This window comes from Pipistrellus hanaki, assembly GCF_964339955.1.
Source record: "Pipistrellus hanaki genome assembly, chromosome: 1".
NCBI classification, from domain to species: Eukaryota; Metazoa; Chordata; class Mammalia; order Chiroptera; family Vespertilionidae; genus Pipistrellus; species Pipistrellus hanaki.
The window spans coordinates 7,341,322-7,363,399 of NC_140503.1; the positions used below are offsets into that span (position 1 = coordinate 7,341,322).

The 22,078-nt window shown below is 47.3% G+C and overlaps 1 protein-coding gene across 1 annotated transcript in view; it reads left to right on the forward strand.

Moving 5' to 3' along the window:
* Positions 1-9,493: 9,493 nt before the first annotated feature.
* Positions 9,494-22,078, forward strand: part of DYNC1H1 (dynein cytoplasmic 1 heavy chain 1) — a 74,878-nt gene continuing 62,293 nt past the window's right edge. The window contains exons 1-2 of the mRNA XM_084869720.1: positions 9,494-9,912; positions 20,076-20,163. Coding sequence (XP_084725846.1) covers positions 9,660-9,912; positions 20,076-20,163 — 341 coding nt within the window. The 5' untranslated portion in view covers positions 9,494-9,659. The remainder of the gene's footprint in view (positions 9,913-20,075; positions 20,164-22,078) is intronic.

Genomic DNA, 22,078 nt, shown 5'->3' on the forward strand with positions numbered 1-22,078 from the left:
AGAAGACAGAGAGGACAGAGAGGACTGGAGAAAGAGAAAGAGAGGGCTTGCAGTGTGACTGTCACTGGGAGTCAGGCCTGTACAGTGAGTGGAGAACAAGAGCCTGAAAGAGAAAAAACAGCAGCCAGGTAAAAAAAAAAAATTAACAGATACTAATTTTTGTTGTTGGTTAAGCATGGGAGACAGGTCCTTTTGTAAGGTGTACACTGTAGGAAATTTGTGGCTATTATATAAAAAATTATTTTTAAGTAAATAAATAAAATTATTATTTACATTTTTTATTTAATTTATTTTATTTAATTTACAGAATATTGGGGGGCCTGATGAATTATTTTTATGGTATGCATGGCTCACTGATTAATTTACAAAATATTGGGGGCCTGATGAATTGTTTTTTTAATAAAAAGGTGACTTGTTAATTTAACCTTTATTTCTATGAGGAGGAGTCAAACAAAGAAATAATAAAATAAAAAAAAGTGGCAAAAATTATTTTTATGATGAAGAAGAGTAATTCTGAGGGGTTCGGAAAAGAAATAATAATAAAAAAGTGATAAAAAATATTTTTATGATGAGGAGGGCTTCTTGAGGGGGTCAGGAAAAGAAATTATTACCAAAAAGTGACAAAAAAGTTATTTTTATAATGACGAGGATGGCATTGGGCCCTCATTATTAATTATTATTTACGTCAGGCACTGATTGTGATTTATGGTACACTGGGGCCCTGATTAATTTTGTGATTTCTTATAACGTCCCTGTTTTCGACCCCCCGGTAGGCAACCATGGATAAAGGCAAGAAGAGAAAAATTTCTAAAGAAAACAGAGTGTTTAATGATACATGGACTGAATCATTTGCATTCTCTACTGACGAGACTGGTTTACCAGTATGCTTAATATTATATGTGGTGAGAAATTTGCAAACAACAAAAAGTTGAATGTTCCAAGACATTTCCAGAATAAACACACAGCCTTTGCTGAAAAATATCCAGATGGAGATGAGAGACGAAAAGCCGTTGCAGAACTTATGAGGAAGGTTGATAGGAGCAAATATAACTTCAAGAAGTGGGTGAATTCTGCAAATTCCACAACATATGCTAGTTTTGTGGCCGCTCAGGAAATGGTCAAGCACGGGAATCCGTTCACAGATGGAGAGTATATAAAAGAAGCATTCATTAAGGTTTCAGAACATCTATACAAGGACTTCAAAAACAAGAATGAAATTGTGCAGAAAATTAAAGACATGCCTCTCTCTGCAAAGACTGTCAAAGACAGAACCCTAAAAATGGCAGAAAACATTAGCAAACAGCAAATTCAAGACATCAATTCAGCTGTGGCGTACTCCATCGCCTGTGATGAGTCCAAAGATAAAGGTGATATTGTACAAATAGCGCTGTTCTGCCGATATGTGAACTCTTTTGGGCCACAGGAAGAACTGATTGAGCTGATTACCACCAAAAGACCAAACAAGGGGTGAGGATATCTGTAAGGCTGTCCTGGACTATTTAAATGCTGAAAAAATAAACACCAACCACCTGGTCTCAGTGGCTACTAATGGGGCACCGAGCATGAGAGGAGCACAGAAGGGCTTTGTGGCTCTACTGCAGAAGGCTCTGGGTAGAACGCTGCTCTCATTTCATTGCATCCTGCACCAAGAGCATTGTGTGCTCAAACATTTCCCCCGGAATGCACAAAAGTGATGGATGTGGTCATTCAGATTGTTAATAAGATAATGGCAGAGGGTTTAAACCACTGCCAGTTCCGTTTGCTATTGGATAAGGTGGAAAGCATATATTCTGACCTCCTGCTCCACAGCAAGGTCCGGTGGCTGTCCAGAGGCGAGGTGCTAAAACACCTTGTTGCATGTTTGGAAGAAGTAAAAACGTTCCTGGCCAGCAAAGAGCTCACCTTTGCTGAGCTGGAACAACCAGAGTGGCTGGAAAAATTACATTTTATGGTAGACATGACAGCACATCTAAACACACTAAATACAACCCTTCAGAGGAAAGGAGGCACAGCCCTGCACATGTTGGAGGAGGTTTTGGCATTCGAGCGCAAATTGACAGTGTTTGTCAAAGATTTACAGAGAGGTACACTGTCTCACTTTCCCTCTTTGAGAGAGTTCAAACAAAGTCATGATACGATAAATTTGGAATATTTGAAGTCTGCAATCACCACAATGCAAAGTTCGTTTGGGAAACGATTCTGTGAGTTCAGAGAGGAAAAAACCACATTATCCTTCCCTGTCACTCCCCTGGCGATCGATCCATCCCTATTGAATATGACTGCATTTGCAGATGTAAGTCAACCTGATCTTGCGATGGAACTGGCCGATATAGCCAACAAAGGTATGTGGGTGTCCAAGTTCAAATGCTTGGCCGCTACTCTTGAGGATGTTGCCCGTCAAAAGGCCATTCTGGCTCAGAATCATAAATGGAGTGATATTGAAAACCTTCCCAAACAGGACAAACTTGTATTCGAAACATGGAATGCCATCCCCAACACTTATATAAACATGAAAAAGTATGCATTTGGAGTCGATCTTCGGCTCCACATATGTATGTGAGCAGGTCTTCTCCAACATGAACTATATTAAAAACAAACATCGGTCACGCCTCACAGACGACAACTTGCAAGCCTGTGTGAAAATGAAGGTAACGTCTTACAGCCCTGATGTGCAGACACTGTGCACTGAGGTTCAGGAGCAAAAATCCCATTAACCAGGTAAATTAAATATTTTAATTAGCTATTAATTTGCAAAAATATATTTTTCATTGTTAAGTGAAAAAGTCCTTTTTTTCTTCAGATTGACAGCTAACTGCACGATCTTGTATATAGCATTAAGGTAAGAAATAATATATGCAGTTTTATATTTGTTTTAAATGTTGCAATGGTTTTGCGGCTCCCAGGTTTTTTTTTTCCTTTGGAAACGGGTCCAAGTGGCTCTTTATGTCTTAAAGATTGCCAACCCCTGTCTTAGACAGTCTCTTATTCTGTAGGTCAACTCTTATTTTTAGGTAGTCCCTTATTCAGTAAAATAACTGTTTTAGTTTAAGTAATAAAAAAAGATAAAAACTTAGCTGTCTAACCTTGCAAGCTAGCCATCTGATGTAACAGGCTAATACTGACACTAATAATAATTCCCATATTCTTATGCCAAGTATTGATTCATTATGTATTCAAGGTTACAAGCTGTCTAACAATAACCTACACAGAGCTCTTTGTGAAATCTGCAGATATAGAAGCTCAGAAGGTATAAATACGGGAAACTTCCTCTATGTCGGTGCTCAGAATTTTGGAAAACACCTCCCTCTGCGCCCTCGAGAATAAAGACTCCTAATTAACTGGCTCATTAAGGCGTCTCGTATCTATCTCGTTGATTTACGACACAACACCAGGAGTTAGGACTTCAACATTTTGGGGGACACCATTCAGTCCACAACATGTGACATCCCAAACCCCCAGCTGTCGAATGCAGCGACTTCATGAAGGTCCATCGAGAGCTTTGTACGGGTCTCCTCTTCTCGGTCTTGAGGAATGAAGGGTTGCATTACGGATGGTGATAAACTGCAAGGCCTGGGAAGGATTAGACGGGGTTGTAATGCATGTGACACAAGGGGCACTTAATGCAAGTCTGTAATATAGAAATAAACCGGACTGTTTATTAATTGGCTTTGATGTGTTTATCTGTAACTTGGTTGCTGAATAATCTGTTCATTTTTAAGGTTCTGTCCTTTTAGAATTACTCTGCATACCTGGACAGGAGTACTCTGTTTACTCCTAACCCAAAGATTTATTCCACGCCCACAGCGAGCTGGACATGGGTTCAAGCAAGGACACTTGCAATATTTGGTGTTAATCGGGGGTTGTCCTGGCCTGCATGGAATCACATTCCAGCTGGAGGTGCAGACCATGGACAAGAAGCACACGTGAGTGTCACACCAGGAAACATGCTCGGGAGGAAGACGGAGCGATAAGTAAAGGGGAGAGCGGCGAGGTGTTACTATGGAGAAGGCGGTCACAGAGGTCCCATCTGAAGTGTCACATTTGAGCAGAGCTGTGACTTAGGAAAGGGGCCGGCCAGCCCATTAGGATCCTGGAGGAAGAGCATTCTGGAAAGAGGAAAAGACCCTCAGCCTGAGGTGTACCTTGGGTCATTGGGGGCAACAGGAGGTCGGCAAGCCCAGGGACCAGAAATGGGAGATGGGTCTGAGGGAGAGCCAAGGGCCAGGTCACTCAGGGCCCACGTGGGCAAGTCCAGGACGTCTTTCTCTCTCAGATGATAAAGAACAGAGGGACAAGTATAAAACATATCCAATGTGGTGACTTAACCCGGCCATAGCAATAATTCCAAATACAGGGCAGGAGTTGTTAGGAAAGGTTTTTTTAAAGCAAGAGCCAACTTTGTACACTGCCCATAAGAAGCCACTTTAAATATAAAGTAAAGGATGAAAACCCAACAGGTTAAAAGTAAAGGATGGAAACAGATATATCACACTAACACGGATCAGAAGAAAGCTGGAGTGCTTGAGTGAATGAATCCTTGTTGATTGAATGCGCTAAAATGAGACAAAAATAATCATAGGGTAAATGCTGCTACTAGAAATAAAGAGAGACATTTCAAAATGGCAGACGGGGCCCTGGCCAGGTAGCTCAGTTGGTTAGAGTGTCGTCCTGATATGCCAAGGTTGCTAGTTCAATCCCTAGTCAGAGCACATACAAAAATCAACCAGTGGCCGAAACCGGTTTGGCTCAATGGATAGAGCGTCGGCTTGGGGACTGAGAGGTCCCAGGTTCGATTCCGGTCAAGGGCATGTACCTTGGTTGCGGGCATATCCCCGGTAGGGGGTGTGCAAGAGGCAGCTGATCGATGACTCTCTCTCATCGATGTTTCTAGCTCTCTATCTCTCTCCCTTCCTCTCTGTACAAAATCAATAAAAAAATAAAATAAAAAAAATAAAAAAAAATCAACCAGTGAATGCATAAATAAGTGGAACTATAAATCAATATTTCTTTGTTCCTCTCTCTAAAATGGCATAACAATCCGTTATGTTTATTCATCTAATAACGGCCTCAAAATATATGGAGCAAGTCCAGATCTAACTACGAGGAGAGAGAGGCAAATGCTCAGTCATAATGCAAAAGTTCAGCGCCTCTCGGTGATCTGTAGAACCTGTGGGTGGATAATCAGTAAGGATGTGGAGCAAGCATGTCAAACTCAAAGGCCAAGTAAGGTTTAAGTGTATGTGGGCCACAAAAAAACAAAAGCTTCCATTCTCATAGAAATGTAGGTTTATTCCGATAGAGACATGCTGAATACAAAGGGCTGAAATAAATGAGTCATCATTTATAAAATAATAAGAAAAATTTAACAAAAATTAATATTTTTCTTGAACATTAACTTACCAGACACTGGATAACTGCACAAATTAATAAGGGTAATGCAAATAAACCTTTTTTTTCCTCTTCTCTGAAAGCGAAATATGTCCTGTTGTGCTCACCAAACAAGTCAGTCCAAGACCAATGATGTCGCCATCGGCTGCTAAAATATTAGCTGCTGGTATTAATGGAAAGAAATGGTGCGCCTGCGCCGAAGGCACAGAAGGGAAATGAATGCAACACGATTATAGTCATCAGTCATTAGCAAATGTTCGTTATTAATTATAATGTTCGTTATTAATTATAACGGGGGAATAAGGACACATAGGTAACACCTTAATAAACAAATTTTAAAAATAAAAAATATCCCCCCAAAAAGGTAATTGTAACAGGATATTGTAAAAGTTATACTGTAAAAGAAAATTTTAAATGTTTCTTCCATACCATTATATTGGCTAGGCTGCAGAAATATTCCTTGTGGGGCTGCATGCGGCCTGTGGGCCGAGCATTGCACATGCTTGATGTAGAGGACTTGAACCGCACTTTCAACCAATGTGGCCTAATTGGCAATTCCTGGAACACTCCACCCAACGGCAGCAGGATGCTTCCTGGGGTGGGGGTCCCGTGGAGATGTATTCAGGTCACAGGACCAGGAGGCCCCCTGGGGAGGGAGCGCTGATGGGACACAGATGCCATCTGAAGGCTGACCATTGGGCCCCTCCCACGTGCAGGGGTTGGAAAGAGAGGATCCAGCAAAGGAGATGGAGAAGGAGCTGTGGAGATGAGGACCACCAGGAGAATGTGGCCCAAAAGCCAGGTGAAGCAATGTCAGTGAGGGGGGCAGGGTGTTCCTCCTGTCCAATAATCAGCAAGATGAGGACCAAAGGCTGCTCCTGGATTCGGCCAGGGGGCGGCGTGGTTGGCCACAGGAGCACCTGCTCAGGAGCACGGGGCTGGGCTCAGAGCACCCCGCGGTATGTTCAAGGCTGGTGCAGGCAGGCCCCACGCAGACTCACTTTCAAGGAGCTTTGCTGACAAGGGCAGGAAGGCGTGGCGGGCTTTTCTCCTTTTCCTTTTGAAAGAAGGGATGCACTGGACACCGTTGGGAAGGTTTTAGGAGTGGGGAGAACATTTGGGAGCAGGAGGAGAATTTCAGAGGCGACGTCCGTCCACGAGAGGGGATGGGGCCCAGCGCGCTCAGGGCCGGCAGGGTGGCCTTGGCTGGGGACACAGTTCTTATGTAAGAGCAGGGGCCAGGGCGTTCAGAACTGTCAGGGGTTCAGCGAGCCTTTAGTACTGGGCGGGCGGTGGGAGGCAGGCTGAGCCACGGGCTGGCATTGCTCTGGACGAGTGACTCAGGTGACCTTGGGGAGGTGAGCCGGGACGCCTGGGCGATGGATAGGGAAGCTGGCTAGGGAGGGCCCTCCGGCCCCGGGAGGGAGTGCCATTGTGCGCGTGCTCCTCGGCGCCACCAGAGGGCGCCAAGACGCCGCATTGTTCCGTTCAGGGTGGCTTCCCCTCCAGCCCTGCAGCCGTCCCCAGCGGGTCTCAAAGCCTCCAGGGTCCCGTTTTGGTTCCAGCCTTACTTGGGGTTCAGGACTGGGAATCGAAAGAGAAAAGGGGGTGGGTCCTGGAAGAAGCCTGTAACCCTGTGCCCTGTAAGGTGGGTGGAGCCCCGCGCTGTCAGCAGCTGGAAAGGTCAAAATCCAAAGTGTGCGCTGCGGAGGAGACCCTGCTGCCACCGCCAGCACCGCGTGCCCCGGGGAGGGCACAACCAGCGCCACTGGATGGATGGATGGATGGATGGATGGATGGATGGATGGATGGATGGATGATGGATGGGCCCAGCCCAATGTGGAACTTTGAGGGAGAGGAGGGGAGATCCATGGGGCAGATTCTGAAAAGTGCTGGGCTGGCGGGGCTTGTGTTGAGGTTGGAAGTGGAGGAGGGAGAGGGAAGGTGGAGGTGAGACTGAAGGATTGGGACTTGGAGAGCCACCAGCGCAGTACTTTAAAGAGTGGATGCAGCCGCCTCGGTGTAGACAGCTCACCTCCAATTTTCCTATAAAATACAAATGCCTTCCTAGCAGCCATCATTTCCTATCAACTTAGAACGAATCCCATCTCCAGCACTTCCGGCCCACTGCCAATTAAAGGATGATTCTAGCCCTGGCCGGTTTGACCCAGTGGATAGAGCATCAGCCTGTGGACTGAGGGTTCCCAGATTCAATTCCGGTCAAGGGCATGTACCTTGGTTGCTGGCACATTCCCAGTGGGGAGGGGCGTGGTGGTGCAGGAGGCAGATGAATGATGTTTTTCATTGATGTTTCTGATTCTCTGTCCCTCTCCCTTCCTCTCTGTAGAAAATCAATTTTATATATATATATATAAAATATATATATATAAAATATAAGAGACAGCTGAGATACCCAATCCACTAAGCAGTGGGAGCGGCCAGTTTGGGCTGCAAATCCGGAGGCTGCGGCCTGTTGCCCTGGCGGGAGGCCAAGTTGCAGATGCTGGAGTGGCCTGGATGCTGGAGCGGCAGTCTTGGGGTCGGTGCTGACTCACCGTGCAGCCCTCAGGCAGCCTCTCCCTCTGCCAGGTTGCTGCTGGATTTCTGGGTCTCAGATGGTGTGCAGCCAGTTCAGATTTCACTGACCTGCGCCTAAAAGATTTGCCTCTGTCGCTGTCCCTACCCCCAAGGACATGGGGTTGGGAGGAACTCAGCAGAGTGCCCAGCACTGAGAGCATGCTGCTGGCCGTGGGTGGGGTGATCATTCATTACCGTTGTGATCAGAGTGCAGACTCCTCGCAGCTGCTCTTATTGTTCCCAGAAGGCTATTTCTATCTTACCCCAGGGTGGACGGCAGGGAAGGAGGGCAGGATATTAATCTCTCCCTCCATTAGCTCCTTAAAGTCAAGAATCTGTTTAGTCTTCATGTTCCAGCAGCCGCTGGGACTGGGCACCTGGTGATTGAGCAGGGATAATTTTATGTCTTGGAGTTTTCCAAAGATGATTTGGGGAAATCAGATCATCCCACCATCCTTCCACCAATCAGGACTCAGCTCTCTGACTCTGCACTTTGCTGTAAAAATAAGGCCTTGGCTTCCCTTCCTTCACGCAATTTAATAAGCAAGGTATAAATTTGAACTATCAAAGGCCAATTTAAAGAAACTGTCATCTCTAAACCAAGAATGCAGGCCACCTCGATTCTGGCCCTGATGCCATTTCAGTGTAAGGAAGGAGGTCCAGGTCGATGGGAGCCGGGGACCCTTAGCCCAAAGCCCTCTCAGCCCCTCCTTATGTGGAGCCAGATGCTGAGGCCCTGGGGTGACAGTACCAGCCTCCGCTGCGAGTGGAACATCACTAATCCAGGTGGATGCTGTCACATGGGGTCTCCCTATTGGTCCTCACAGCATCCTGGGGGGAATTATTTTGTCATTAGCAGCCCAGAACCCACAGCTTAGCTTTACCCCGCCGCTCAGGTGTCATCTCTCAGCTTCACCTAACATTGCCCCTGCAGCCAGGGCCCCAGCTGCAACCTTCAAGCCCTCTCCCCTTGTAAAGGCTATTTTCTTTGCTGGGAGTGCCCCTCCCAACCTCCCCCTTACCACCCTAGCCACCTGACTCGTGTCCGGACACGCACCTCATCGCCTCCACCACCTCTTATAAATGTCCTCCCAAATATATCTAGTTATACATATGTCATGACTACATATGTTAGCTCTTAACACATCGTAGTCATTCATTTGTTCAATGAGAGAACACTGGCTAAGTGCTATGTCGGGCACAAGCTCAGTGCTCAAAAAACGTTAGCTCTCATCATTCACAGCATTCCTTCGTTCATTTGATATTTGTGGAGCGTCTGGGCTCTACGCTGTTCGCAGCAGCCACAGCAGTAAACAAGGAAAATGATAGCTCATGCCTGTCCTACACGGACCCCTGCGCTAAGTCCCCATTCTTAAGGGCTGGAGGTGCGGAACCCTGGGTCCCGCCCAATGCTGAGACTACAAGTCCCAGAAGTCTGCGCATCCTCGCCGGGGGGCTGCCAGTGCGCATGCGCTACGTCGTGACGCCAGGGCCGCGAGCGGGCGCCAGTGGCTGCGGCGGGCGAGGCGGGGCCGGCGGGCGGTGGCCTTTAGGGCGGAGCCGCTGCTTTGCTGGTCTCAGTCGGCCGCGGGTTAGCGGCGGGCAGCGTCCGGTACCCGTCCCTCTGGTTCGCCAGCTCTCGCTGGAGTTCGACCGCTTTCTCTGCACTGCCCGCGGGTCCCGAGCGCGGCGTCATGTCGGATCCCGGGGGCGGCGGCGAGGACGGCTCGGCCGGCCTGGAGGTGTCGGCCGTGCAGAACGTGGCCGACGTGTCGATGCTGCAGAAGCACCTGCGCAAGCTGGTGCCGCTGCTGCTGGAGGACGGCGGCGAGGCGCCGGCCGCGCTGGAGGCGGCGCTGGAGGAGAAGAGCGCCCTGGAGCAGATGCGCAAGTTCCTCTCGGACCCGCAGGTCCACACGGTGCTGGTGGAGCGCTCCACGCTCAAAGGTGCGGCCCGGCCGGCGGCCGCGGCGCCCGGCTGTCCCTTCCGGGTGGCGGCGGGAGGAGGGCGTCCCCGCCTCGCCGTCCTCCCCCAACAATGGCATCGCTTTGTCTGCCGGCCTCAAGATGGCCGAGTTGGGTGGGGACAGCGTCTCCCGGCTGAGCGCGGCGGGCGGAGGCCGCATCCCGGCCTCCAATGTCACATGAGCTTGTCGGTTTCGATTTGGGTCCAGGCGCCTGGATCTGGGGCGGGGGGACCCGGGCAGCCGGGTTCTGGCCCTTTTCGCTGTTGCGGGCGGTCGGAGCTGGGGGAGCGGCGGCCGGCGGGCATCCCCGGCGGGGCCTGGTGTGGACCCGGGCGCCGGGCCTCCCGGAGTGACAGGGCTGCGAGCCCGCTTCCCCTCGGGGCGGATGCGAGCCGGCAGTCCCGCCTCTCGGACCTCACAGTGTCCATGCGGAGTGGCTCTCTCCCCATTTCACACGCGAGGAGACTGAGGCTCCGGGGAAGTGGGCCAAGGTCACCAGCCAGTCCTGTCCTCAGACGCAACGGCTCGGTGTCCAGCCCACGCTAATCAGACCTTGTAATTTGTGTAATGCCCACAGGATCCCAATGGCGACCCAGGGATAGTTGAGTCTGTTTGACAGGTTTTAAAGGAGAAAGAGGCGGTTTAGGCAGCGAGTGGGGAGAGGAGGCCCATGGTGACCTCCTTGGTTTGTCTTTGAGAGTAGAGCTTGTCTTCAGGGAGGGTGTCCCTTGATTCATAATTGTCCTCATCCACCCATTCGCATCCCAAACCCCTCCCCACGCATGCCCCGTCCCGTCCCCGTCCGTCCCCCCCCCCCCCCCCCCCCCTGTTGTCCCGTTAATTCTCGAAGACCACTTGGTAGAGGACCGGGAGGCACCGCGCGGATGGGTGTGGCCCCGTCCATCTGGGGACCCAGGGATGATGTGCGGGCACCTTTCAGCGTTGGTACCAAAGAATTGTGCTTTGTCAGAAAAGCTTCCCCAGCAAGCTTCTTACCATCTCAAAAGGCTGCGTGGTCTGTTAATGAGAGAACCCATGCGATTGGCCTCGCCCATTTGTTTCTTTGTGATAATTTGTTTCTTTCAAAGACTAGTGTTTTCAGGAGCTGCTTCATTGTGGCCTCTGCTTCTGCAGGAGGGTTGAGGGTCAGAGTGTGAAAGAATAATGTTCTTAGATCCACAGGGAATGCTAAAGCAAAGAAGCCACACGGGCATATTTAGGTTATTAATGTTTAGGGTTTTCTGTTATGATTGAGTTTATGTTTTACCGAATGGAAATGCACTAGTGGTTTTTTTTGTTTTGTTTTTTAAATATATTTTCATTGATTTCAGACAGGAAGGGAGAGAGAGAGAGAGAAACATCAGTGATGAGAGAGAATCATCCATAGGCTGCATCCTGCACAACCCCCACTGGGGATCCATCTCACAACCTGGGCATGTGCCCTGAAGGATAATTGAACTGTAATCTCCTGGTTCATAGGAGGGGGCTCAACCATCAAGCCACGCTGGCTGGGCCCCACTAGTGTTTTTTGTTGGTTTGCTTTTTGGTTTTTTATTTATTCACTTAAGATTCTACTTATATGTGAGATCATATGGTATTTGTCTTCCTCACTAGTATTTTTCAAAAAATATATTTTACTGATTTTTTTAATAGGAAGGGAGAGGGAGAGAGAGAAACATGGATGAGAGAGAAACATCAATCACCTGCCTCCTGCTTGGTCCCCAACCAAGGTACATGCCCTTGACCGGAATCGAACCTGGGACCCTTGAGTTGGCAGGCTGACGCTGTATCCACTGAGCCAAACCAGCTAGGGCCCCACTAGTGTTCTTTAATAAAATGCATTTAACTCATATACTCTTTTTTTTTTTTTTTTTTTTAAGTATACTCTTTAAAAAAAAAAAAAAGTCTTGCTAGAAAAATTTAAAGATAAAGTTAGAATCACCTTCTGTAACCACTGTCAGCATTTTTGGTGTTGGTTCTGGTCTTTTTCCATTGAATGCACATTATTTTATTAAAATATATTTTAATCTTTGTTGTTTAAGTTATTGTATTTTAAGTTGTTTGGCCTGGCTAATGCTTGATAATATTTTCATTGAACAGTTGATTAATTGAGATCAAGTGATTTCCATGTTGAGTGATTTCCATCTTTTTTTTGTTTGTTTATTTTTAATTGTATTGTTCTTTGCTTCTGGAATGCTCAAAAGTACTTCACTTTCCTCAAACATCTTAGGATTGGACTTTGCTAATTATTAGGTGGAACCCTAGTCCTCTAGTATGTGTTCTAGTTTGTGCAGATCTTGATGGGCACATTTTCTTTCAGCGAAGCGAATATCTAAGCATCCAAATCTGGGCTCCATAATGACTTGCACTTTTGAGCATTGACGAAAGAATGAGACAGTCTAAAATTGAAATCCTACCTCATTCCTTGTTTATAAAAATCCCTGAAGTCCTGGCTGGAGTGGCTCCATTGGTTGGAGCATCACTCCATCCACCGAAAGGTGGGGTGATTCCCAGTCAGGGCACATTCCCAAGTTGCCAGTTTGATTCCCAATCAGGACACATACAGAAGGCAATCAATCAGTGTTTTCTTTTCTTTTCTTTTTAAAAAAATATATTTTATTGATTTTTTTACAGAGAGGAAAGGAGAGGGATAAAGAGCTAGAAACGTCGATGAGAGAGAAATATTGATCAGCTGCCTCCTGCACACCCCCTACTGGGGATGTGCCCAAAACCAAGGTACATGCTCTTGACCGAAATCGAACCTGGGACCTTTCAGTCCGCAGACGACACTCTATCCACTGAGCCAAACTGGTTTGGGCAAATCAGTGTTTTCTTTCCTCTCCCTCTCCCTCCCTCCCCCCCTTCTCTCTCTTTCTCTCTCTCATCTCTCTCATCTCTCCCCCTCCTCTCCTGCTCCCTTTCTCCTTCTTCCCCCCCCCCCCCACTTTCCTCCTTCCCTCTCTGCCTTCCCCTCTGTCTAAAATCAATAAGCATATTCTCTAGTGAGGGTTAAAAAAAATCCCTGAAGTATTTAAAGTAATTCAGCCTGCCTGTAATTTATTTTCCACTTACAAAAGGTCTGAGGAAAAACTATGTGGTGCCATTAGTCTTGTTAGCCATTGGCCATTTTCTCCACTAGCCTACTTGAGATAGACGAATTGGAGATACGCCTATTGGGGATGTGCCTGCAATCAAGGTACATACCCTTGACCGGAATCGAACCCGGGGCCTCTCAGTCTGCAGGCTGACGCTCTCTCCACTGAGCCAAACTGGTTTCGGCCTCTATATTTTTTTTAACTAACCCAGCCATATCTATCTATTATCTATCTATCTATCTATCTATCTATCTATGTATCTTTATTGTTGAAAATATTTTTTTGCTGTTAAGGTAGCATTCCTTAAAATGTAAAATAAAGGCTGAATTAAACAGTTTATTTTGATAGTGAAGAACTAGAATTTGTGGGAAAGGGACAGTTAAATTGTCCCGCATTTTAAAAAAGAAACCTCGCCGAAACCGGTTTGGCTCAGTGGATAGAGCATAGGCCTGCGAACTGAAAGGTCCCAGGTTCGATTTCTGTCAAGGGCATGTACCTTGGTTGTGGGCACATCCCCAGTAGGGGATATGCAAGAGGCAGCTGATCGTGATTCTCTCTCATTGATGTTTCTAACTTTCTATCCCTCTCCCTCTCTGTAAAAAAATCAATAAAATATTATTAATTTTTTTAAAAAAAAAAAAAGAGAGAGAGAGAAATCTCCTTTCTGTAGTCTCTGGCATGTAGAACCTTGTTTTCTTTCTTCCTTTTTTAACATTGTTTTCTTCATAGCGTGCTTCTGACATTAGGGCCGGGGGGAGCTCTTTGCCGAACAGGCGTTCTTGGTGTGAGTGGTGTTTGTCGCGGTTTTACTCGGGTGCCTTTTGGCTGTGCTCTGTCCCCCTGAGAGGCTGGGTGCTGAGGAGGAAAAGGCAGCGGGCGCCCCCGTTCGCAGTGGTGGAGCTGGGGCCCGGGACCTGTGTGCTGCTCCAGCGTGTTAGCAACCAGGCCGGGATCAGGTGCTGTGTGTGTTGTGTTTAAGGTCTAAAACGTTAACCTAGAACTTGAAGACTGAAAGTAGTGGCTGCCTTTAGCCAGCACTTACCCTGCGCTTAGAATTCTGCTTCTCCCTGGGATGCGTATCGAGGGGCCGACTCCTCTTCATTAGTGCAGAGGCAGGTAGGGCTGGCGCTGAAGGCAAATAGTGCCTTTTACAGCGCTCAGCTTCTTAGAGCTGGCAGCCTGGAGAGTTGTGTGTGTGTGTGTGTGTGTGTGTGTGTGCGCATAAAAATTATTTGAGGACTTACTTTCCCTAAAGCACAAAGAAAAGAAGTAGATGGAAGACTAAAAAGTATTTGTTTTTGATCTTTGCTTAGCTCCCCCCCCCCCCCACCTCCACCAAATGACTAATAAAATAGTTAATAAGTTAACAGGAAGAATTTCCTATGGCACCAAGCTGTATTGGCACACAGGCCAGGAGTCCACCCACCTGGGCCCTTATAGATCTGTGACGCGGTAGGCGGGGCCTGCACCTGTCACGGGGCAAACCACCTGCGGAAGACGGTTTGAATGCAGGGTAGCAGAGCAATAACGAACAGCCAAGGGAAATGGCCAGCACTTCTTTTTAAACAGTCAGGATGGAGGCAGGTTCTGTTTATCAGCAGAACTTGGTAAGTTGGTCCCGCCTCCTCTGTCTTCACTGAGAAACTGAAATCCAGGGTTTGAAGGTCCAGTTGAGGAAAAGATGTTTTAAGAATTCAATTCCAACCCGGGGGGGCTCAGTGGTTGAGCATTGACCCATGAACCAGGAGGTCATGGTTTGATTCCCAGTCAGGGCATGTGCCCGGGTTGCAGGCTGGATCCTTGGTGGGGACCGTACAGGAGGCAGCCCATCGATGAGTCTCTCTCATAATTGATGTTTGTATCTCTCTTCCTCTCCCTCTCCCTTCCTCTCTGAAACCAGTAAAAACATATTAAAAAATAAAGAATTCAATCCCTTGGTACCAGTTCAAATTGGAGTGTTTGTTTTCCTTTATTTCATATCATTTATGTCTTTTGAATTAATATTAGCTTAAAAATATTAAATCTTGCTGAAACCGGTTTGGCTCAGTGGATAGAGTGTCGGTCTGCGGACTGAAAGGTCCCAGATTTGATTTCAGTCAAGGGCATGTACATTGTTTGCTGTCACATGGGGGGGGGGGGGTGTGCACAGGGGCAGGGGGGTGCAGGAGGCAGCTGATTGATGTTTCTCTCTCGTCGATGTTTCTAGCTCTATTCCTCTCCCTTCCTCTGTAAAAAATCAATAAAATATATATATTTTTTTAAATATTAAATCTTGCCACTCTTCTTCCCACCTGTGCCTTTCCCCTCTCCTAGGGCGTTGCTTTCCGTGTGTGTGTGTGTGTGTGTGTGTGTGTGTCTTTCTTGCTCTTTCCCCTAAGCTCCAAGGGCCCTTCTTTTGCTTCTGTAACTTGTTTCCTGAGCCCATTTCTTCTACAGCCCAGTTTTTCTACCTCTGTAACTTCCTTTTCTTTTTTAAATATATTTGATTGAGTTTTTACAGAGAGGAAGAGAGAGGGATAGAAAGCTAGAAACATCAATCAGCTGCCTCTTGCACACCCCCTACTGGGGATGTGCCCACAACCAAGATAAATGCCCTTGACCCGAATCAAACCTGGGACCCTTTAGTCTGCAGGCCATGCTCTATCCACTGAGCCAGATGGTTTTCAGCTACCTCTATAACTTTCTAAACAAACTTTCTCTTCTTTCCCTGGCTGATGTTGCTGAGTGGTTAATGTCTGCCCATGTACCGAGAGGTCACTGGTTTTTTTCCCAGTCAAAGGTCCGTACCTGGGTTGCAGTTTGATCCCCAGTCCCAGTCAGGGCATGTGTAGGAGGCAAGCAATGGGTGTGTCTGTCACACACAACCCTCTCCATTCCTCCCTCCTACTCTTTCTAAAAATCAATGGGAAAAATATCCTCAGGTGAGGATTAACAAAACAGAAAGATTAAATCTTAAATTCCTTAGGCATTAGTAATTTACTAGTTTTGAGTTTTTTATTTCTCTTTTATTTTTCTGGAAATATCAAAACGAGTCCCAGTTTTACATTATGTACGAGAATTATGTGTGGTTTAGCCCTCCACGTTCCTAACAGAGTCACAAAGGGAAGGAAGGCTTCGGGCTGAAGGAGCTTCTGACTTCCTCCCCGGCCTTCGCCCTGTCCCGCAGCCAGGAGGGCTGTGGTGGGGAAGCCTCGGCCCCTCGGGAGGCTGGAGGGTGGCCGTTGAGGTGACGAGACAGCACCAGAGGCCGGAAAGGGGAACTAGAGCCGCCGCCTGGGCGAAGGCGAGACGTGTGGTGGACAGAATCACGGGGCGCTGGCACGGTTTTGGCTTAAAGGAAAAGGAGATGGAAGACAGAGAACCAGAAACATGTAACAAGAAACTTGGTAGTGTGTGTAGACCTGTGGTCGGCAAACTGCGGCTCTCCAGCCACATGCTGCTCTTTGGCCCCTTGAGTGTGGCTCTTCCACAAAATACCACGGCCTGGGCGAGTCTATTTTGAAGAAGTGGCGTTAGAAGTTTAAGTTTTAAAAATTCGGCTCTCCAAAGAAATTCCTGTCATTGTGCTGTTGATATTTGGCTCTGTGGACTGATGAGTTTGCCCACCACTGCTATAGGCCAAAGAGAAGGACTGGCTTCATTCAGCCTGGGAAAGAGCCTTGTCCTGTGGCTGGAGGAGGCTGGGAGGGAAGCATGAATGCGGGAATGCCCACGGGTGCTGGGAGCCAGGCAGCCTCAGCCCTCCTTCAGCAGCTTACCTTGCTTTAACCCTTTTCAGCTATTTGTCCACCAAACTGTGGAATCATCCCTGCCTACCCACGAGAGGTAGTCTGAGTCTTTAAGGTCACCAAATGTGCACGTTTCCCTATTTCAGTAAACCAGCATAATGTTCCCCTAACGCACAGTGTAGTGTTATAAATCACTCATAGTTTGCCCAGCCAGAGTGACTCTGGTTGAGTATTGACCCATGCCCTAAGAGGTTTGAGTTTGATTCCTGGTCAGGGCATGTGCTCGGGTTGGGTGCTCAGTCCCCAGTAGGGGATGTGCAGGAGGCAGCTAATCGATGATGTGTCTCTCTTCTTCTTTCTAAAAATCAATAAAAACATAAAAAAAAGTAAATCACTCATAGTTTGAAGTAAACTGGTCCTTCAATAAAAGCATACAAATTAATGCTAAATGATGCTCTGAACATCTCTAGAACGTTGGCAGTCTCAGAAGTTAGCCAGAGAAATGCCATTACCGGCAGCCCAGCACACCCTGGGCCTTCGGTTCTCTGGCTGTCTTAACTGGCGGTGCCGTGTCGGTCATTGTGTGTTAACCAGTAATACTCAGCAGCGCTAGGAAACTGATTCAAACTTTACTGACAGACATTACCTGATAAATCCAGTTTGTGTTTGTATATCAGCTTCTAGATATAGCAGGATTAATAGCTTCCCTGTTATTAAGAATTAACTATCAAGTGTCTTTCCTCCTCTAGGAAAGACACTTCTTTCCTATATAATAAAAGGTTAATATGCAGTTTGTCCCCTCGGGAGTTCAACTGCTCGCTATGACGTGTGCTGACCACCAGGGAGCGGCACGAACGAAGGCAGCCAGGGGAATGAAGACCCCAATCTGCCCTGATCGCAGGCCAGGCCTAGGGACCCTACCTGTGCACGAATTTTGTGCCCTGGGTCTCTAGTTTTTAATATTTCTGCAGAAGTAAAATGTCAAATTGTTATTTAGAAGATGGAATCATTTTCAGAGAGGTTAAGTTATTGGATGGTAGTTTATGAAACCGTCATAGATTCTTTAACTCTGTGGGAATCAGACATGCTCAGACGTCATTTAATCTCTGTATTTATGGGGAACAGGCATTTAAGAATGATTCTAAAATGTATGCTGTGAGCGATTCACAGCAGCTCCCGTTAGTTATTGTCATCAGGAGGAGCGGGCTTTTGCAGGCACCTGGAGAAGACCCACTGGCGTGTCCGTGTCGGGATTGCCAGCGGGTGTGCCTGCCGAGCCCGCTGCGCTGCCGCACTGCAGTGTCCTGTGGGAGCGGCGCCCGAGAGCCCTGACTCATCCCCGGGCTGGCCTGCCGCCCGCTTCCTGTAACCCGGCCTGCTCAGGAGGTGCAGGCAGCATCCTGAGAAGCCTCCGTTCAGTTAATCCAGTCCGAGTCTTTTTGTTTGCATGGGTGAGGAAACGTTAGCTGGGAGGAAGAAATGGTTCAAAGTTACCATGAGGTGCTTGCTGTCATGTCAGTAATCTCCTTTGGTGGGTCCTAGACTGACTTTTATTTTCTCTACGTGGTTTGGGTGCTTTGATAATGTGTTTTACACAGACTATAGAGGAGCATTAAGGAAGTTCCGAAACTGACGAGAGCAGATCCTTCAGCGTGCTGCCAGCCGCCAGCTGTTTGTCCCGGGTGTTCCTGCGCTTGGCCCAGGGGCTGCACAGCGCCGGCCGAGCTGCGGTGTGGCTGGTGTCGGGCAGGGTGGCTTCTCGTTCCTACGCCGTAGCCACATTTCCGTAGTCAGAGCGCCCAGCTGGTTTGTTTAGTTGGTTTTCTGTTTTGTTTTGTTTTGTTTTGTTTTGTTTTTAGTTAGTCACTTTTTAAAAACAACTTGTAAGTATCTGGCTTACTAGAATGTTCTGCCATTCCTCCCCTTCCTAAAATTATACCAAAAACCGTATTTTGAGAGTCATTGTCTTATTGACATAGTGATATTTTATACACTTGAAGCGTGGGTTTTGTCTCCTGTTAAAACTAATGAAGTAGGGCTTTTGCTCCGGCCCTATATGCTCAGCTTTCCTAGTGTTTACGCTTAAAGTACCGGGACATCCGTGTAGGCCTCTTGACTTACTACCCCAGCCCCTGCTGCCCGCTTCACATCATGAATTTGAAGCCCAGAGGAGAAATGGCCTTCCCAAGATCCCTTAGCTACGTCTGCTGCCTTTGCTTTACATCACGGAGGTGAAAGGGAGGGCGGACGGTGTTAAATTAATCTTGGGGTAATGATTTCATAAGTATCATGTTAAATTAACCCTGGGAGAGTGATTTCACATACACACTGTTAACGTAACCCTGGGATAGTGATTTCTGTAGCACACGTTTCCATGTAACTTATCACCCACCAGGCTCTGGTGGGTTAGTGCTACACCTACAGGTTTGCGTTGTTTCCATTCTTACACATTTTTTATTTTTATTTTTCTGTTTTGATTTTTAGCCATTTAGAAATAGTCTCAAAATGTATATTGAGCTATCTTACTATTAAATCCTGTCAGCTTTTCTAAGGGCCACTGGGCATCAGGAGCCCACCGTGGGGGGGGTGGGGGGTGGGGGGGAGTGCATCCCAAGTCGATCCCCAGCAGGCCATGAGAAGTGCTCCAGGAGCAGAGGGGAAGGCGGGGGAACACCTCTCAGGACCTGGGCTGATGCTGGACAGCAGTTTGCCCTGATGAGGGAGGGGCAGCCTGTGTACTGGTGAGGACACTGGGTTTAGAATCACCGGCTTCTGAATTCTTAGACTGTCCCTTTCCAGCCCCGGTCTGAGGACAATTTGCTTACATTCCTCAACTGGAAAACAGATGGTGATAGTCATGCCAGTCCCCATAGGTTGTAGTGAGGATTAAAGACATGATGTACCTAAGTGCCTAGTAAATGCCTGTCACATAGTAAGTGCCGAGTTAGCAACTGAGCAGAATGGGGGTGGGGGGTGGAGCAGGGGCAGGGGAGGAAGGGAAGAGGAGGTAACCTGTGTAGGGAGCCAAGGTGTGGGAATGGGTGGGGCCTGGAGAACGGGCTGTAAGGCACCAGCTCCCCTAGCACAGCACGCCTGCCCTCCAGCCCTGCCCAGCAACAGCTCCTGAATGTGTCCGGCAGCCCAGGCACAGAGCGGAGGCTCAGAGAGGTCCCCCTGCCCCCCTTGCCCAGGATGAGGCAGCAAAGGAGGGCCCTGGGCAGGAGTCAGAAAAAAATGGGTAGGAAAGGGAAATAAGGAGAGCTGACTCAAAATTGGAAATGTTGACAAGAATGTGATACAATGTTTATTATAATTTGTAGAGGATGTTGGTGATGAAGGAGAAGAAGAAAAAGAATTCATTTCCTATAATATCAACATAGACATTCATTATGGAGTCAAGTCCAACAGGTGAGTAGTGTTACGATAATCATAATCTTGGGTTCTGAGCTTGAGGAGAGAATTAAATGTCAGTCTTAACTGACTCAGACAAAGACATTAAGAAAACACTCAAAGGATTTCTACTCTATAATTTCAGTATCTTACTTTTGATAAGTTAAGAGGATTTCCAAATTAAGATAAAAATTCTAAAATATTTTTACTTTAATCTCCATGTCATGGCACTCATTGCAACATATCTAATAATGCCCTCAGTTTGTATCTGAAGCATCATTATTATAAATTAGAGACTCAGTGCATAGATTCGTGCACTGGTGAGGTCCCTCAGCCTGGCCTGTGCCCTCTTGCAATCTGGGACTCTTAGGGGAATGTTAGACTGCTGGCTTAGACCCAACCCCGTAGGCCAAGCTGGGAATCTGCCATCCCCCCTGGGAGGATGTATGAAGTGGCAGGTGTCCCGGGAGGAGCCTGAGCCCAGGCTGGGTGCGCGTCAGCCAGCTGATCTACAAGCACCCCTGCTGTAGGAGCCCACTGACCACCAGGGTGCAGCTCCTGCATTGAGCATCTGCCCCCTGGTGGTCAGTGCATGTTATAGCAAACGGTTGTTTGGTCACTTAAGCTTTTATATATATAGATAACTGGTAAACACTGTTAGGTACAGGTCTGAGTCTTTGTAGGACAAATCCCTAAAACCAGCATCACAGGTTCAGATGTGGTGCATCTACATTTGCCGGTTACCAGATTTTCCATCTTCCAGAAATGTTGTGCCAGTTTATACTCAAGTAATCTTATACATATTTAAATGTACAGATATTAAAATAGATTGTGTTGGCTTTTAAAACTTATTTTGAATAATTTCAAGCTTACAGGCATTTCATGACTGGTAAGTATATAGAACTCCCAGGTATCAGCTGTTAACATTTAGCACATTTGTGTTCTCATTTTTTCCCTGAACCACTTCCAAGTTGGTTATAGACAACCTGCCTCTTTTCCCTAAATTCTTCAGAGTATTTCCTAAGGACAGGAACATCCCCATCCTTAGCCTCAGCATAGTGACCAGCTTCTGGAAATGCAACATTGGAACAATCCTGCCCTTCAGATCCCGTGTTTTGTGTTGGTCCTGCTCCTCACAGCAGTTCTCCCGGGACCCAGAATTCAGTCCTGTGTCTGTCTGTGTTGGTCCTTTGTGTCTTTCATGACGCTGACCTCGAAAGGACAGAGGGTGGTCTAAGGCACATCCCTCAGTTGGGTTTGTCTGTGTTGTCCATGGTCAGATCCAGGTTGTACATTGTTGGCAGGAATTTTGTAGCAGCTTTGTTCTTCTCATGGTGTCACATCAGGAAACCTCATTGGTGTTTTAGAATATTAAGTATTGGGAACAGGAAAATTCAAATATTCATTTTCTTAAAGAATTAATCCATGCCGGGACCGGTTTGGCTCAGTGGATAGAGCATCGGCCTGCAGACTGAAAGGTCCCGGGTTCGATTCCGGGCAAGGGCATGTACCTTGGTTGCGGGCACATCTCCAGTGGGTGTGCAAGAGGCAGCTGATCGATGATTCTCTCTCATCGATGTTTCTAACTCTCTATCCCTCTCTCTTCCTCTGTGAAAAATCAATAAAAAATATAAAAAGAAAAAGAATTAATCCAGCCACCTTTGAGCTCCTGCTATACTAAGATATGCAATGGGTATGTAAACCATAAACCTGAGTCCTGTTCAAAGAAGCCTGTGGTCTTTGGGAGGAAGGAGGTGAATTCACAGCCAGCTCCACACCTGCCTGTCTCAGCAGTACGAGTTGCCATGAAACAGGGACGAGGGCGCGGTTGCTTCTTTCTAGGGAAGGCCCTCTGGAAGAAGCACCGCAGGAAGCGAATCTTCAGGGTTACTTGGAATTTCAGGAGCTGAATATCGATTTCTTTTTTTTCTTT